Source organism: Salmo salar, chromosome 14, assembly GCF_965601325.2.
Source record: "Salmo salar chromosome 14, fSalSal1, whole genome shotgun sequence".
In the NCBI taxonomy this organism is placed as follows: domain Eukaryota; kingdom Metazoa; phylum Chordata; class Actinopteri; order Salmoniformes; family Salmonidae; genus Salmo; species Salmo salar.
This window is the reverse complement of record NC_138304.1, coordinates 10,803,683-10,822,430: the sequence shown is the minus strand read 5'-3', so window position 1 is coordinate 10,822,430 and position 18,748 is coordinate 10,803,683. Positions and strand designations below refer to the sequence as shown.

General features: G+C 39.0%; 2 protein-coding genes across 3 annotated transcripts in view; one reads left to right on the top strand and one right to left on the bottom strand.

The window, feature by feature from the left end:
• Positions 1 to 4,124: 4,124 nt before the first annotated feature.
• On the top strand, positions 4,125 to 10,831 carry LOC106568739 (profilin-2). Of its 2 annotated transcripts, none has more exons than XM_014139340.3 (3): positions 4,125 to 4,435; positions 6,640 to 6,832; positions 8,982 to 10,831. In XM_014139340.3, the coding sequence occupies exons 1-3, from the start codon at positions 4,307 to 4,309 to the stop codon at positions 9,077 to 9,079; spliced, it is 420 nt and encodes a 139-aa protein (XP_013994815.1). In that variant the 5' UTR covers positions 4,125 to 4,306; the 3' UTR covers positions 9,080 to 10,831. The 2 variants fall into 2 exon arrangements, with proteins under 2 accessions (XP_013994815.1, XP_013994813.1); XM_014139338.3 differs by lacking the exon at positions 8,982 to 10,831 and adding an exon at positions 8,658 to 8,975.
• A 1,770-nt stretch (positions 10,832 to 12,601) lies between these two features.
• Positions 12,602 to 18,748, bottom strand: part of LOC106568738 (protein crumbs homolog 1) — a gene marked incomplete at its 5' end in the record, with an annotated part of 36,796 nt that continues 30,649 nt past the window's right edge. The window contains one exon of the mRNA XM_045695156.2: positions 12,602 to 12,845. Within this exon, the coding sequence (XP_045551112.2) occupies positions 12,602 to 12,845 (244 nt within the window). The remainder of the gene's footprint in view (positions 12,846 to 18,748) is intronic.

Below are 18,748 nucleotides of genomic sequence, written 5' to 3'. Positions count from 1 at the left end.
GTACTGTATATACTATTCTTAAATGTTTAAGGAACTTACTATTGAGTGTAAGAATAGTAGAATACACCTGGTGCAATTTCGAAATTTGGTGGTGCATCAGCAGTTTCTCTTGTAATATCAGCCACTGACAGTCACTCAATTAGCCATGTCAGCTAACAATTTTTAGACTGGTAATATCAGGTATGCAGGTAAGACCCAGAACGTCGAATTAACAATGGTTTAATAATCCAACAGGGGCAGGCACTAGACAGGTCAAATTTAGGCATGGGTCAGTAAACCAGAGGTGGAGCAATGGTACTGGACAGCAGGCAGGCTCAGAGTAGGCAGAGGTCATTAATCCAGATGTGGGGCAAAGGTGCAGGCAGGCAGGTTTAGAGTCAGAACAGGCAGGAGTCAAAACCAGGAGGGCGAGAAAAAGAGAGCCTGGGGAAAAGCAGGTGCTGAGACAAAAAACTCTGGTTGACTTGACAAACTGGCAAAAGACAATCAGAGAACACAGGTATAAATACACAGGGGATAATGGGGAAGATGGGCAACACCTGGAGGGGGGTGGAGACAATCACAAAGACAGGTGAAACAGATCAGGGTGTGACAAGTAGTTAGTCTAGCCAGCCATCTAAACTTGTATTAATCATGGGCATGGACAAATCCCGACCTGGGATGCAGGGTCCCTTACCTCCAGGGGGCCAACATTGGTTTTATTAGTCATTTTCACTCAGATATCATATTAAATCAAATCAAATGTTACTTGTCACATGCGCCGAATACAACACGTGTAGACCTTACAGTGAAATGTTTACTTTCAAGCCCTTAACCAATAATTCAGTTTTAAGAAAAATACCTAAAAAATAAGAAATAAAAGTAACAAATAATTAAAGAGCAGCAGTAAAATAACAATAGCAAGGCTATATACAGGGGGTACCGGTACAGAGTCAATGTGCGGGGGCACTGGTTAGTCGAGGTAATTGAGGTAATATGTACATGAAGGTAGAGTTATTAAATTGACTATGCATAGATAATAACAGAGAGTAGCAGCAGCGTAAAGGAGGGTAGGGGGGCAGTGCAAATAGTCTGGGTAGCCATTTGATTAGATATTCAGGAGTCTTATGGCTTGGGGGTAAAAGCTGTTTAGAAGCCTCTTGGACCTAGACTTGGCGCTCCGCTACCGCTTGCCGTGCGGTAGCAGAGAGAACAGTCTATGACTAGGGTGGCTGGAGTCTTTGACAATTTTTAGGGCCTTACTCTGACACCGCCTGGTATAGAGGTCCTGGATGGCAGAAAGCTTGGTCCCAGTGATGCATTGGGCCGTACGCACTACCCTCTACAGTGCCTTGCGGTCAGAGGCCGAGCAGATGCCATACCAGGCAGTGATGCAACCCATCAGGATGCTCTTGATGGTGCAGCTGTATAACCTTTTGAGGATTTGAGGACCCATGCCAAATCTTTTCAGTCTCCTGAGGGGGAATAGGTTGTCGTGCCCTCTTCACGACAGCTACGAAAAATACAGAAGAAAACTCTCTAAGTAGATAGTGTGGTCTACAGCTTATCATGGGATTTTAAAATGTTATTTAACCTTTATTTAACTAGGCAAGTCAGTTCAGAACAAATTCTTATTTACAATGGCAGCCTACCCGGACGACGCTGGGCCAATTGTGCGCCACCCTATGGGACTCCCAATCACGGCTGGATGTGATACAGTCTGGATTCGAACCAGGGACTGTAATGACATGCAATGCCTTAGACCGCTGCGCCACTCGGGAGATTACCTCAGGCGAGCAAAACCTAGAGACTTCCTTTGATATCGTGCACCAGCTGTTGTTTACAAATATACATAGACCCCCACCCTTTGTCTTACCAGAGGCTGCTGTTCGATCCTGCTGATACAGTGTATAAATCCTGTTGGGGCTACAGGTTAGCAATGAACCCCGAGTCGGGATTGCTAACAAGGCTGGAAATTCAAAACATCAAAAATCTAATAATTTCAATTTCTCAAACAATCAACTATTTTACACAATTTAAAAGATAAACATCTCCTTAATCTAACCACATTGTTCGATTTTCAAAGAGGCTTTACGGCAAAAGCATAAAGTTAGATTATGTTAGGACAGTACATAGCCACAAAAGTACAAACATCCATTTTCAATTCAAGGTTAGGCGTCACCAAAAGCAGAAACCAGCTAGAATTATGCACTAACCTTTGTCAATCTCCATCAGATGACACTCCTAGGACATTATGTTATACAATACATGCATTTTTTGTTCCATCAAGTTCATATTTATATCCAAAAACAGCATTTTACAGTAGCGTGAAATTCAGATTTTTTTCTTCTCTGAAATGCTTCCGGTGAACATAACAAAATTACTATTCGAAAACATTGGTAAATTATAATATTGTCATTCAAAGAATAATATATTATCATCTCGTAATTGCTACCGAATGGCCAGATCTCAAAATAACTTTACTGGGAAATCACATTTTGCAATAAACGGGGTGCTATGCTAAGAACAATAAGCTATGCTATACAGTTAGCATCATTTAATATCGATAATAACATTGTAAATATCCCCTTACCTTTGATTATCTCCATCAGAAGGCACTGCCAGGAATCCCAGGTCCGGAACAAATGTGGTTTCTTTTGACAAAGTTCATAATTTATGTCCAAATAACACCAAGTAGTTAGCGTTCATTATGCTCCCACAAAACGTGGTGGGGGGGTTGTAAAATCACGCCGAAAAGCTAAAAAAACCTAGTAAATAATCTATTTACGTTCGTTCAAACATGTCAAACCTTGTTTAGCATTCATCTTTTGGTCCATTTTTAACGTTAAACATCAGTAATATTTTCACACAACCTATCCTATGTCTTGATAAACAATTAATGACAAACTCACGCTTCTCAGATTTATGCGCAGGCGCAAAAAAATGAAGTGATGACATGTCAACTTCCTTGCATTCTAATTTGCTCTCTGTTTATCATAGACGCTTCAAACAACTTTATAAAGATCGTTGACATCTAGTGGAAGCCGTAGGTGTTGCGAAATGAATCCTTTCTCACTATGGTATCTATAAAACAATGACACTAAATAGTACAGTCACAAAATTCACATTTTTTTTAATCTATTTTTCACAGGTTTTTGCCTGCAATATGAGTTTTGTTATACTTACAGACACCATTCAAACTGTTTTAGAAAATTCAGAGTGTTTTCTATCCGAATGTGTTAATAATATGCATATCCTAGCTTCTGAGTTGGTGTAGGAGGCAGTTAAAAATGGGCACATATTTTTTTCAAAATTTCTCAATACTGCCCCCGAGCCCCAACAGGATAACTCACCAGCTGTATGTTATTCATGTCTTCGTTCAGCCACGACTCGGTGAAACATAAGATATTACAGTTTTTAATGTCCCATTGGTAGGATATACGTGCTTTTATAGTTCGTCCAAATTATTGTCCAGCGATTGCACATTGGCCAATAGGACCGATGGCAAAAGCAGATTAGCCACTCAAGGCACCCCGATCTCCATCTATGATACCACTTCTGTCTCTTTCTCCTTACATGCCGTAAGTCATTCCAAAATGGGTATGATTGCAGGAAATGAGCTGTAACTCAAATTGCTATCTCCTCCCCATGGTAAAATGTGTACAATTGCAGAAAACTTGCTTTAAAATTGCAACATTTTCTATATTTCCAATGGCAAAATTTGTAGAATTGCAAGAAATTAAAAACATCTTGCTAAGAGCACCCAAAAGGCTAGATCCAACCATTCATATGGGTCTCAAACCTGGGCAATTTACTAAACACTTCTCCCGTTAAAGAGATTGTAACGATCCCATAGGTATGCAAGAGTTGTTACAATATTGTCTGAAATACAGAGATCCTCAAATCATGAAAGATGTTCCTTTACTGCAGCAATGTTCTATAGACACTCACCCTGTCTATTCATTCCTCAATTTATCTCACAATATAGTTTCGAGAAGAATATTACACAAATCACATAAATACTATAATCCAAAGCGTATCAAAACCGTGAGGACATTTTTAAAAATTATTCTGCCCCTTTAAGTATATAGTACCAGTGAGCACATTGTGCGGAGGGATCTGATACTGACTACGCTCAGCCGCTGCATGATTACATTGGCTTTCTTTCCTGCCCGAGCCAAGACGTGTGTGAACGTCGAAGTGGGGGTAGCTATAGTTGGAGACAATAAATTGACCCGTAAGCAGTGCAACATTGGCTGTAAAGGTCTTGTCCTAGAAACTACATCTTTGAGTGCGTAGGAAGCTGTATACTTTAACAAATTCAAAAATGTCTTGGCAAAGCTATGTGGATAACCTGATGGCCGACGGCAGCTGTCAGGATTCCGCCATTGTTGGGTATACGGACGCCAAATACGTTTGGGCAGCACATGCCGGTGGTACTTTTAGCAACATAACGGTAAGAAATGAAAGGGAAACCAATTTTTATATATATATATATATATATATATATGAATGCCACTAGTGGATATTTGTCTGAATCAGAATGAATTCTGCCTGAGAATCACAACCTCGCCGGACCTAGCAAAGAATGAGCTTGCTACCTAATGTTAGCCAGTTAACTAATACAGTAGCTAGCTTCCGTTAGCTTCACCGCACATCCCCGTTTGGCCAGCAAAGTCGATAAGTCAGCAAGCTAGTTTGCTATTGCTAACGTCAAATTGGTACACTGACTTGTTGGCCAATAGTATTGAATTTAAACTGATGTGAATTTAACCAGGCAACTACTCGAATGCCAATTATGCAACATTTTCTGTCTGCTATCAATGTTAGGTAGCGTATTGTACTAGCAGTCTGCTTGCCGACGTTAGACACAATGAATGAGTGTCGTTGTCTGAGGCTAACTAGCTAACGTCAGAGCCATATTCGACCCACTACTAGGCTAGCTTAGTCAATAGCCAACTATCGTTAGTTGGCTAGGTAAGTAAATTAAGACTTGTCTTGCCAACGTTAGCTAGCATACACGAATTAACAGTTGAAGCCGCTAGCCAACGTTAGTTGCTTACTACTTGTAGTAAAGTTATTTGGCTAATAGCCAAGATGGCTACCTAATGTTTCAAATTGGAGACGCTAGCCAATAATTGTGCATATATTTCAACATTTTATAATATCTAACTAGCTGGATAAGTAAATGTAATTGGTAGCTAGCAATTTTCTTAACTAACTAGCTGAAAGAATGCTTAAACGTTTTGCTCAAATCAGGACCAAGATGGCTGCTCCCCATGTCATCCACAATGGGTAAACTTGCTAACTACCTAGATTAGTTTCCAACTAGCTATTGCATTTTGAAATCAGATTAGCTAAATGCTGTACTACTTACACATTATTCCTCAGGTGTAATCAAACCAACTGGTAATTCGTCATGTGTTAAAAACAGAGGCTCCCCAGAGCAAGAAGGGGAGGACCATCAGTGAATTTCAAAAAAGAGTAAAACATAAAGTTAAAACTATACAAAATATATTCGTCACCAAATAATGAAAACACTGTTTTGCAATGGTCTACAGTAGCCTCAATAGCACTCTGTAGGGTAGAACCTGGGTACATTGACTTCAATACAAAACCTAGGAGGCTCATGGTTCTTACCCCTTCATAGAAATACACAGTAATTATGACAACTTCCGTAGGACGTCCTCCAACCAGTCAGAGCTCTTGTAGCATGAACTGACCTGTTGTCTACCAAATCAAAGCATCAGAGAATGAATCTAGTACTGAAAGCATAAGCTACAGCTAGCGAGTAGTTGACTCAGAGAAAGAAGATAGTTGAACAGTTTTGAACCAATTAATATCTTACATGAAGGAGAAGCAAGAGAGCTATATTTTGCAATGAAAGTGATCTGTATTTACATGTGATCGGGTGTAGTCATTCTGCTGATTCTGGGGGGGTGGGGGGTCTTAAATGGTAGCAAACGAAACTGAGATAAATATACCGGCATTTGTCTGATAGAAACTTGTTTGCAATTGTTAGACTGATTACTCCCTAGATGAGCTAGATGCAGGCAAGAGTGCAAGGCGGATATTGAATGTGTCACTGTCTATCACCTCAAATATTTCTTTCAACCTGTGCAGCTTCGTTGTAAACTTTGATGTTACATTGAACTGAATGACTAGAATATGACTGACAGCCATACAATATGCTGTAATAGAAATATGGACACGCTCGAAGAAAAACAAATCTTCACCCCTCGTCTTAAACGTCACTGACTGCCACTGGTTCAAAAGTACTCCCCTTCAAACTTTATAAATTAACAAATCAATTTTGGCAAACATGAACACGCCTGTGATTACTACAGCTGTGTGTTATGAAAGGGTCAGGGTGGTGTAAAAAAATCTAATGGATGCTTTTATTAAGTGGTGCCACACCCACCAATAAAATCAAGATTTGACTAAGACGGGTTGCGGTTTGCAGCTTTCTTAAATTAATAAAAGATCACTTGTGCATTAGAATACTTCTGTTGTGGTCTTTTTCGGGAGATGCCGTCGCTCTTTAAAATATGTCTTAAACCCAGATGAGCACCCCATTCCATAGAAGCTTTTAGTGGTGCACGTCATTTCTAAGCGTAACATGTCTGCATTAACTTTCTGTCTACTACCACTGTTTTTCAGCCTCAAGAAATTGATGTCCTAATTGGGAAGGACAGGACTAGCTTCTTCACCAACGGCATGGCCTTGGGTTCAAAGAAGTGCTCCGTCATCAGAGACAGCCTCCATAATGAAGGGGACTGGACAATGGACATCAGGACAAAGAGTCAAGGAGGAGAGCCAACATACAACATTACTGTAGGCAAAGCTGGCAAAGGTAAAGGGTGACAACTTTTTTTTTTTTTTTTTTTTATAGTGGTAACCAAAAAAAATTCAGGTATTGCAACATTCTAGGATGTATTTGTTGCTATAATATACTGAAGTGGCTGTCCTTAATCAATGCAAGCATCTTGCAGATTGTTGGTGATTATTTATTCTCTAATGCTCTCTGTTCCCATATAGTATATGCAGTTTTTTTGTTGTATAAAATACAAAAAACAGCAGAATATATTATTGTTAGTCTGAGCATGAAATATTGCAGAGGGAAGTGTGCATTTGTTCCATCAATTTAGACAATGGGTACAACTTAAGGTATGACATTGTAAGCCACAGCAGACAGAAATCGGAGAGCTGTTAAATTTCCTCACTGGTCGGCAAGATGTGTCCATTGTGGCAAAGTTCATGTTATTCCTTGGATCCATACTTTGTTTGCGAAATGCTAATGGTGCGTTAGGCTTCATTCTATTTAGTGAATTGAGTTGAGGTTCAGAAATGGCATGAGAAAAGAAACAAGAAGCCAAGGTTTACCTACTAAGTCAATCTGCCTTTGTGCTCCTTAAGGCTTGCGCACATCGCACAGAATGTTGATCTGGAGTTGGTATGCCGATCGTTCAATGTGCTGTAGATTTCTGGCTCCTGACATTTTTCACAGATGCTACATGTAAAATTGGTGTGCACTCACTCGGGCTCACAAATTACTTTGAGGCGCTAAGTGCTCTTGGTCAGCTAACTCTATTGGTGTGTCTGAGCCCTTACTCTGACTGTCTGTCATCACCTGAGTCTAATCAACAACTCTGAGGGTCTTTACCTTTTATTTTCTTAAGCTGCTCCTTAACTATTGGGTGGTTGTCAACCTCACTAACATTTTAGCTGCATGCTTTGGGTAGTCTGTTTTAATGCCTATTATTCCTAGCCAATGTCTCTTCACATTTTGGCACACTAGACTTGTATGCAAGCAGTATGGGTCTGTAGCCTGCTTAATTTTGGATAAACTAGCAGTCCATTGACTTCTGTTTAAGTCAGTCTGTCACGTTTTGAAATGCTACATGAATTAATAATATTCTGGCTCAAATGTTTTTGTGCAAGACGGCAACAAGTGTTATGAAGAGAAATGGTAGGTGACTGTCCAATCTCCCTGACACTTCTCTAACATCACTAATAATCCTGACTCGGGTGCCAGTGAAGAAGTGGCTCTAAAAACACCACATACATCCCTCATCATTAATCTTCAGATGGAAAGGTGTGTGTGTGTGTGGTAAACCAAGTGGTCTGCAGTGGTTATGATGACCCTGATAAAAGTAGCCTAATAAACCAGAGATTATCGAGCCTGGCCTGTGCCTCACATTGCATACATTCCCAAGGGGCAGAAATCTTTTTGACTTGCCCTTTTAGAGGCAATTTGGCTTTTACCTGGTGTCTGTACAGTTGACCAGTTTCTAAAAACATTTATCCTCAACATTTGCAAGTGTGCATTGAACTTGTATGCAAGTATTCAGTGAACTTGTGAAGGATAGATTTTTCTCTGGAATTACTCTACATGGTTTAATGTAACGCTTTAGAACTTATAGTAAATACTTTATTTGCTCCTACAAAAAGGATAAATCATACCATAATAGTTGGCTGTAGCATTGTAGGTGTTTTGACCACTGACAAAGATTTTATGGGTATTTCCCTGCAAGCATGCTCTTCCCTGTAATAACTTTATCTTCACTTATGCCAACTGTACACCTCCATTTTGTTACTAACCTTTCCTTCACTTGACTGCCTTTCCTTTAACCTCCTTAATACTCTAAACTTTTCCATTTTCCTTTCTTCTCTTTCAGTCTTGGTTCTTGTAATGGGCAAAGAAGGGGTCCACGGAGGCGGATTGAATAAGAAGGCATACTCAATGGCAAAATACTTGAGGGATTCGGGGTTCTAGTGTCACCAAGCTTGCTTAGTTAAAATTGAGGGACAAAAAGAAGAGAATAAATATTGCTTTTAAGATTTCTTCTGCAAACAGTCAAATGTCGTGGAAACTTTAATAGCAATGAAGAGTAATGGTCGCGGTGGGAACATCCTATGTCACTTTTATCCCCACTCTTAGTGGGGAAAAAGACTATTTTCAATTTTGTTCAATTTTCTTTTTGTTTCCTTGTGTGCTCCAGCATTAGTTTTAGTCATGGGAAAGGAAGGGGTCCATGGTGGACAGCTCAACAAGAAAGCATTTACCATGGCTGAGTACCTGAGGAAGTCTGGATCTTGAAGCAGCCTCTACCCATCCATCTTACTCACCTCCATTGTGTTGACAGTACTTTGAGGATTAGTTAGCAGACACATTGGTACTCTTCCCCAGTTCCATTTTTATGTACACCCTTTGATTTATTTTTTGTTAAATCATGTTTTGTTTTTTTCCTTTTCCTCACCATTCTTTCTCAGAGCATTAACACTATGTACCCTATTTCTGACACTAAAGTAAGAGCATGTTCATCAGAAATGGTTGAAATGTATATTTACCAAAAGGGAAATGTGCAAAGAAATTCATAAAAATATAATTAAATTGTGTACCAAATTTGGACTTGGCTTGTATAAACAAATACTTAGCAATTGGAAAATGACAGGAGGAAGCACACCTTAAATGTCTGCATAATTCGATGGTGCAGACAGTTTTGCATAGAAAAATGCCTTTTCAGAATTTTGAAGCGATGACCGTCTGGTGTGGTCTCCTTTCCTCAGCATGTCAGGGTTTGAAAGTTGCATGCATATCTTTTAGTATACAGAACTTCTTTCCTTGCCTTTCCCAAACCTTTATATTCCATCCAGAAATGTTATTTTAATTCAGTCCTCCTTGCATTGGTATTTGATACATCATTAAGGTAAAGATTTCCTCCAGCATAATCTTCTAAACATACACTTTGAAACCCCCCCAGCTGAGTCAGCCCACTCACTCTTGATTTAACATTTTTTTTTTTTAGGTTGCATTATCTTCCATCAAATGCTTTTGCTGTTGTAACTTGAATGTGGTCTTACAAGTCATTGATGTGGTGTTGGAATATTGTTTGAGCGTAATGGCAGATAAGATCAGCATTGCTGAGTTAAAAAAAATATATATATATATATATATTCCTCCCATGAACCTTCAATACGTCTTAAAGTCCCCATGGACATTCCATCTTTGCAATAGCTCAGGCACATATCTAGGATATGCCAGCTCCTGCAATTTTATTTCACGCTGCTGACATTGCGCAGTGTATCGTCCCTACAAACCATGTTTTGGCTTTTTTTAAAATTTATTTTCCATAGGACCAATTGTCTGTCAGGGTGATTTTCAGAAAAGCTTCAAACCATTATGAAAGATTGTTGGCCTCATTTGTCAGTCATTAGACACTATACTTCAGAAGGCTTTAAAACACTTACTGCTTCTTTAGATTACTTAGAAATGTATTGATTTACTGCTAATTTGTGAACAGATGAAATTGCAGTCTCATTTGACAACTGGTAATGAGTGTATTCTTAGTGAATGACTGTAAACCCAAGCTCTGCTGGGCAAAACTCTTTGAATGAATTGCCTTGTGCTCTACTCATCAAAGATGTATCAGCAACTGTCAGCACACTACTTAACAGTATATTAAAAACAACATTGAAAGTGTTTACACTAAATTGATGGAAAATGGTGTTGGTTGGAATAAGAACACTAGTGAGTTGTCTTGTGAAAACGTTCAAAGAAAACTATCCTGTGCCATAACATAGATCTGATCTGTTGCTACAGTGAGTTAGATTTTTAACTTCTGCCCCAGCAAGGACTATGGCACTTTCCTCCGGTAAAGGCTTTGTGGAATACGTCCAGAACTACACATTTCTCACTGATTTGTGATTTTTCTTTCCCCTATGCATTTGGATTCAGTTAAAGTTATTAAATATGCATTTTGATAAATGTTTGGGGGAAAATGCCATAAATTGATAAATCACCTTGTTTACAGACAGATCAAATAAAAGTTATTCCAACCAGAACTGTCAACCTGTGTTCGTGCTTTATTTCCTGATAAAGTTCTTAGGTTTTAATCCATCTTTATGGTAAAAGTGCTCAAATAGAAATGTGGGGGAAACATGCAAGACACTTTACAATATGTTGTTTACACAGGCAGCCCAATTCTGATCTTATTACACTAATTGGTATTTTGACCAAAAGCTATTTTGCCAATAATTGGGCAGGCGTTCAGAATTGGGTTGCCTGTGTAAACAGCCTGAGAGGATTTTGTGTGAAAGCATTATTCCTTATGCCTGTCACGCAGGCTGTTTTTACACAGGCAGCCTAATTCAGTCTTCAATTTGACTGGAGCAGCAGCACGGTCAGGTGGACTGGGGACAACAAGGAAGGAGACGCATTCTGTCTTCTAGAGATGAATGTACTTTGGTGCGAAAAGTGCAAATCAATATCCACAGTAAAACGAGTCCTATATCGACACAACCTGTAAGGCCGCTCAGCAAGGAAGAAGCCACTGCTCCAAAACTGCCATTAAAAAAGCCAAGCTACAGTTTGCAACTGCATATGGGGACAGAGATCATACTTTTTGGAGAAATGTCCTCTGCTCTGATGAAACAAAAATAGAACTGTTTGGCCGTAATGACCATTGTTATGTTTGGAGGAAAAAGGGGGATGCTTGCAAACTGAAGAACACCATCCCAACCGTGAAGCACGGGGGTGGCAGCATCATGTTGTGGGGGTGCTTTGCTGCAGGAGGGACTGGTGCACTTCACAAAATAGATGGCATGAGGTAGGAAAATTACTTGGATATATTGAAGCAACATCTCAAGACATCATTCAGGAAGTTAAAGCTTGGTCTTCCAAATGAACAATGACCCCAAGCAGACTTTCAAAGTTGTTGCAAAATGGCTTAAAGACAAAGTCAAGGTATTGGAGTGGCCATCACAAAGCCCTGACCTCAATCCTATAGAAAATGTGTGGGCAGAACTGAAAAAGCGTGTGTGAGCAAGGAGGCCTACAAACCTGACACCAGCTCTGTCAGGAGGAATGGGCCAAAATCTATTGTGGGAAGCTTGTGGAGATCTACCCGAAATGTTTGACCCAAGTTAAACAATTTAAAGGAAATGCTACCAAATACTAATTGAGTGTAAACTTCAGACCCATTGGGAATGTGATGAAAGAAATAAAAGCTGAAATAAATTCTCTATTCTGACATTTCACATTCTTAAAATAAAGTGGTGATCCTAACTGACCTAAGACAGGGAATCTTTACTAGGATTAAATGTCAGGAATTGTGAAAAACTCAGTTTAAATGTTTTTGCCTAAGGTGTGTGTAAACTTCCGACTTCAACTGTACCACCCTGTCTTGTCACAACAGGTCTGATTGGCTGAAACGCAGTAAGGAGGAACAAAAATCCACAAATTAACTTTAAACAAGGCACACCTGTTAATTGAAATGCATTCCATGTAACTACCTCATGAAGCTGGTTGAGAGAATGCCAAGAGTGTTCAAAGCTGTCATCGTTGCAAAGGGTGGCTACTTTGAAGAATCTCAAATAAAAAATATATTATTTGTTTAACACTTTTTTTTGGCTACTACATGATTCCGTATGTGTTGTCTTCACTATTATTCTAAAATGTAGAAAATAGTAAAAATAAAGAAAAGCACTTGAATGGGTAGGTGTGTACAAACTTTTGACTGGTAGTGTATATACGTAATTTATTTATTTAAATGTATTTATTGCCTCTAGTCATACATGTTGGATCCAATAGACCCTAATCGTCCATGTTAGCCCCTATCTGCTAGTGTTCCTGGTCGATCTCCTGGCCATCATCATCGAGGTGCAGGATTATGTAGGAAATGAACTGGAACATGTATTGCCACAGCACCAGGGCCAGGTACAAGTAGAACTCGCTGCAGTCGACTGTGCATTGGTTGCCTGAGAAGTTGCTCTCACAGTCACAGTGGAAGCCATTGGGGAGGTTGTGGCAGTAGCCTCTGTTATCACAGGGGCCTGATGAGCACTCATCGAAGTCTAACTCACACCTGTACAGAAGGGGGATTTTTTTTTAGTATTTTATGAAGTAAATAATATCATTATTTTAAATAAATAAATACATTTTGTTATTCAAATACTTTGGTACAATATTACAAGACACAGATATTGGCTGTCTTTTACTAACTATGCGTATGCACAGATTTGTGATTATATTGTGAGGTGAGCGTGGTATTCCCAATTTGTGTTTTTGAGTATGAGTCAATTTACAAATTAAAATGTAAAGGAGACCTCAAATCTTCATTTAGGTCAAGGGTTAGTTATGGTAGCAATAAGGCCCACGGCGGTGTAGTATATGGCCAATATACCATCGCTGAGGGCTGTTCTTATACACAATGCAATGTGGATTGCCTGGACACAGCCCTTAGCCGTGGTATATTGGCCATATATCACAAACACCCGAGGTGCCTTATTGCTATTATAAACTGTTTACCAACGTAATTAGAGAAGTAAAAATAACTGTTTTGTCATACCTGTGGTATACGATCTGAAATACCACAGCTGTCAGCCAATCAGCATTCAGGGCTCGAACCAGCCAGTTTAAAATCATAATGATATGATAAAACATTTCTAAATATTGACATGCTGTTGCGTTCTTTTCAACAGCTGATGTTGCGCTTTTCTTGATTGATTTAAGGATTTCTCCAGTCATTAAAAAAAAATATTTTATACATTTGTTGTCTTTGGCACATTACTTTAACCTCTCTTGGGTAGGGGGCAGTATTTTCACAGCCGGATGAAAAACGTACCCAAATTAAACAGCCTACTACTCGGGCCCAGGAACTAGAATATGCATATTATTAGTATATTTGAATACAAAACACTCTGAAGTTTCTAAAACTGTTTGAATGATGTCTGTGAGTATAACAGAACTCATATGGCAGGCAAAAACCTAAGAAAAATCCAACCAGGAAGTGGGAAATCTGGTGCTTGTAGTCTTTTCAAGTCATTGCCTATCTAACGCACAGTGACTTAGGGTTCATTTTGCACCTCCTAAGGCTTCCACTAGATGTCAACAGTCTTTAGAACCTAGTTTCAGGCTTTTGCAGTGAACAGAGAGCGAACAAGAAGGCCGGGAAGTTGGTGACTCAGAAAATGACATGAGTTTTGTGGCGCGCATTCACGTGATGAGGTAGCTGTGTTCCAAAACGTTTTTCAAGACATTGGAATCGTCCGGTTGGAATATTATAGTTTTATGTTAAAAAGGCCCTAAAGATTGATGCTATACAACGTTTGACATGTTTCAACGAACGTAAATATAACTTATTTTTGACTTTTCGTCGTGAAATTTTGGGCGCGCTTCCTACATTTGGAGTAGCTTACTGAACGCGCAAACAACAAGGAGGTATTTGGACATAAATTATGGACTTTATCGAACAAAACATTTATTGTGGACCTGGGATTCCTGGAAGTGCCTTCTGATGAAGATCATCAAAGGTAAGTGAATATTTATAATGCTATTTATGATTTTAGATGACTCCAAAATGGCGTCTATCTGTATTGTCTGGTGTATTATTCTGAGCGCCGTACTCAGATTATTGCAAAGTGTGCTTTCCCTGTGAAGCTTTTTTGAAATCTGTCACAGCGGTTGCATTAAGGAGATGTTTATCTATAATTCTTTGAATAACAGTTTAATATTTTATCAACGTTTATGATGAGTATTTTTGTAAATTGTTGTGCTGATTCACCGGCAGTATTGGAGGCAAAATATTTTCTGAACATCACGCGCCAATGTAAAATGCTGTTTTTGGATATAAATATGAACCTTATCAAACAAAACATACATGTATTGTCTAACATTGAGTCCTAGTAGTGTCATCTGATGAAGATCGTCAAAGGTTAGTGCTTCATTTTAGCTGAATTTCTGGTATTTGTGACCCCTCTCCTGCTTGGAAAATGGCTGTGTAGTTTTTCTTGTGTTGTGTTGTACCTGTCCTAACATAATCTAACTTTATGCTTTCGCCGTAAAGCCTCGGACAATGTGGTTACATTAAGGAGAAGTGTACCTTTAAAATGGTGTAAAATAGTCGTATGTTTGAGAACTTTGAATTATGACATTTTGTTGTTTTGAATTTGGCGCTCTGATTTTTCACTGGCTGTTGAATAGTGTGAACCGTGGGTGGGACAGTCGCGTCCCACCTGCCCAAGTTAAGCAATCCACAAAAGTTATTTTCCAGTTCCTGTATTGTATTTATTATGTATATGTACACAATAATGTTAGAGTAGCATAAACATGAATTGAAAAATGATCGATTTAGTTTATTGTGCATATTTTATGGTGTGATAATGGCTTCTGTAGAATATACAGTATTATATAGTATCTGCTAGTAAAAACATGTCTTAAAACCTCTTAAGTATCCAACCCTTTTTTTCAAATTTTCGCCTAAAATGACATATCCAAATCTAACTGCCTGTAGCTCAGGACCTGAAGCAAGGATGTACATATTCTTGATACCATTTGAAGGGAAACACTTTGAAGTTTGTGGAAATGTTAAATTAATGTAGGAGAATATAACATATTAGATCTGGTAAAAGATAATACAAAGAAAAAAAAAAAATGTGTATATACTAGGGCTATCAGAGTTAATCAGTCCAGTTTCTGTAATTTTAGTGTATTATAATTTTTGTTGTGATCTCAAATACATAATATATACAGTTAAAACCAACAATGCAATGTAAAAACAAGTTGACTTTGAGTTTAAAGGTCCAATGCAGACGTTTTTAATCGCAATATCAAATCATTTCTGGGTAACAATTTAAGTACCTTACTGTAATTGTTTTCAATTAAAATGATCATTAAGAAACAAAATGGCTTCTTAGCAAAGGGTAATTTCTCAAGCAAGAATTTTGCTTGGTTTTTACGGACATGATTGTAGTATACTATAGCATTCACTGTAGTGTTTTTGTGGACTTGACTGTAGTATTCACTGTAGCTTTTTGTGGACTTTAATACTGTAGTATTTACTGTAGTATACTGTTGTATTTACAGTTAACTATAGTATAAATAATGTTTATAGTACAGATTATGGTATACTGTATTATTTACTGTAGTGTTTTTGCGGACATTAATAATTTACTCTAGTGTTTTATTATCTTTGAGATAGAAGTGGAGGCTTTTTCTTTGATGAAACATACTGGAGAAATACTAAAACAGCACATTTTCAATAACCTGTAAATATTTAGGATTAGCATCTATTTATTATAGTTATGAGTCTCTGATCTTTTCTATAACCTTTAAGGAACACAATATACAGTGCATTCGGGAAGTATTCAGACCATTTCTTTCCACATTTTGTTACGCTACGTCAATCGACACACAATATCCCATAATGACTAAACAAGAAATATTTGCAAATGTATATAACATTTTTTGGGGAAATATAACATTTACGTAAGTATTCACACCCTTTACTCAGTAGTTTGTTGAACCTTTGGCAACGATTACAGCCTCGAGTCTTCTTGGGTATGATGCTACAAGCTTGGCACACCTGTATTTGTGGAGTTTCTCCCATTCTTCTCTGCAGATCTTCTCAAGCTCTGTCAGGTTGATTGGGGAGCGCCACTGTACAGCTATTTTCAGGTCTCTCCTGAGATGTTTGATCGGGTTCAAGTCCGGGCTCTGGCTGGGCCACTCAAGGACATTCAGAGACTTGTCCCGAAGCCACTCCTGCTTTGTCTTGGCTGTGTGCTTAGGTTCATTTTCCTGTTCTCGGTTTTTATCAAGGATCTCTCTATACTTTGCTCCGTTCATCCTGGCTAGTCTCCCATTCCCTGCCACTAAAAAACCTTCCCACAGCATGATGCTGCTGCCACCACCATGCTTCAGTGTAAGAATGGTGCCAGGTCTGCTCCAGACGTGAGCCCTGGCATTCAGGCCAAAGTGTTCAATCTTGGTTTCATCAGACCAGAGAATCTTGTTTCACATGTTCCGAGAGTCTTTAGGTGCCTTTTGGCAAACTCCAAGTGGGCTGTCATGTGCCCTTTACTGAAGAGTGGCCTTATTGGTGGAGTGCTGCAGAGATGGTTGTCCTTCTGGAAGGTTCTCCCATCTCCACAGAGGAACTCTGGAGCTCTATTAGTGACCGTTGGGTTCTTGGTCACCTCCCTGACCAAGGCTCTTCTACCCCGATTGCTCAGTTTGGCCGGGAGCCCATCTCTAGGAGGAGTCTTGGTGGTTCCAAACTTCTTCCATTTAAGAATGATAGAGGCCACTGTGTTCTTGGGGACCTTCAATGCTGTAGATCAATCCAGTCTCGGAGCTCTACAGACAATTCCTTCGACCGCATGTCTTGGTTTTTGCTCTTATATGCACTGTCAACTGTGCTTATATAGACCGACAGGTGTGTGCCTTTCCAAATCATGTCCAATCAATTGAATTTACCACATTTACCAGTCAAGTTGTAGAAACATCTCAAGGATGGTCAATGGAAACAGGATGCATCTGATCTAAATTTCAAGTCTCATAGCAAAGGTTCTGAGTTCTTATGTAAATAAGGTATTCGTGTTATTTGTTTTTAATAAATTAGCAAACATTTCTAAACCTGTTTATACTTTGTTATGTGCAGATTGATGAGGGAACATTTTTTATTTAACCAATTTTAGAATAGGGCCGTAACATAAAAATAAAATGGAAAAAGTCAAGGGGTCTGAACACTTTCCAAATGCACTGAATGGTCTAGCCTCTCAAATATAATCCAGTTGAATCAGGAATTCCCCAGAGTAGCTGTTTAGGCCCCTTGCTTTTTTCAATTTTTACTAATGACATGCCACTGGCTTTGAGTAAAGCCAGAGTGACTGTATGCGGATGACTCAACACTATACATGTCAGCTACTACAGCGACTGAAATGACTGCAACACTCAACAAAGAGCTGCAGTTAGTTTCAGAGTGGATGGCAAGGAATAAGTTAGCCCTAAATATTTCTAAAACTAAAAGCATTATATTTGGAACAAAACACTCACTGAACCCTAAACCTCAACTAAATCTTGTAATAAATAATGTGGAAATTGAGCAAGTTGAGATGACTAAACTGCTTGGAGTAACCCAAGATTGTAAACTGTCGTGGTAAAAACATATTGATGCAATAGTAGCTAAGATGGGGAGAAGTAAGTCTATAATAAAGCAATGCTCTGCCTTAACAATACTATCAACAGGGCAGGTCCTACAGGCCATAGTTTTGTCGTACCTTGACTACTGTTCAGTCGTGTGGTCAAGTGCCACAAAAAATGACTTAGAAAAATGCAATTGGCTCAGAACAGGGCAGCACGGCTGGCCCTTGGATGTACACAGAGAGCTAATATTAATAAAATGCATGTCAATCTCTCCTGGCTGAAAGTGGAGGAGAGATTGACTTCATCATTACTTTTATTTATGAGAGGTATTGACGTGTTGAATGCACCGAGCTGTCTGTCTAAACTACTGGCACACAGCTCGGACACCCATGCATACCCCACAAGACATGCCACTGTGAAGGTCTCTTCACAGTCCCCAAGTCCAGAACAGACTATGGGAGGCACACAGTACTACATAGAGCCATAACTACATGGAACTGTATTCCACATCAAGTAACTGATGCAAGCAGTAAAATTTGATTTAAAAAACAGATAAAAAACACCTTATGGAACAGTGGGGACTGTGAAGCAACACAAACATTGGCACAGACATGCATACACACACACGATAACATACGCACTATACATACCCATGGATTTAGTTCTGTAGATATGTGGTAGTGGTGGAGTAGGGGCCTGAGGGCACACAGTGTGTTGTGAAATCTGTGAATGTAATGTAATGTTTTTAAAATTGTATAAACTGCCTTAATTTTGCTGGAACCCAAGGAAGAGTAAGCTAATGGGGATCCATAATAATTACAAATACTTGGCATGTAGGTTTTT

Excerpts from the sequence above, each read along its gene's own strand:
- LOC106568739 (XM_014139340.3), top strand. The coding sequence starts at position 4,307 with ATGTCTTGGCAAAGCTATGTGGATAACCTGATGGCCGACGGCAGCTGT. Across the intron at positions 4,436-6,639 it reads GTACTTTTAGCAACATAACG|CCTCAAGAAATTGATGTCCT; the intron begins GTAAGAAATGAA and ends ACTGTTTTTCAG. Across the intron at positions 6,833-8,981 it reads TGTAGGCAAAGCTGGCAAAG|CATTAGTTTTAGTCATGGGA; the intron begins GTAAAGGGTGAC and ends TGTGTGCTCCAG.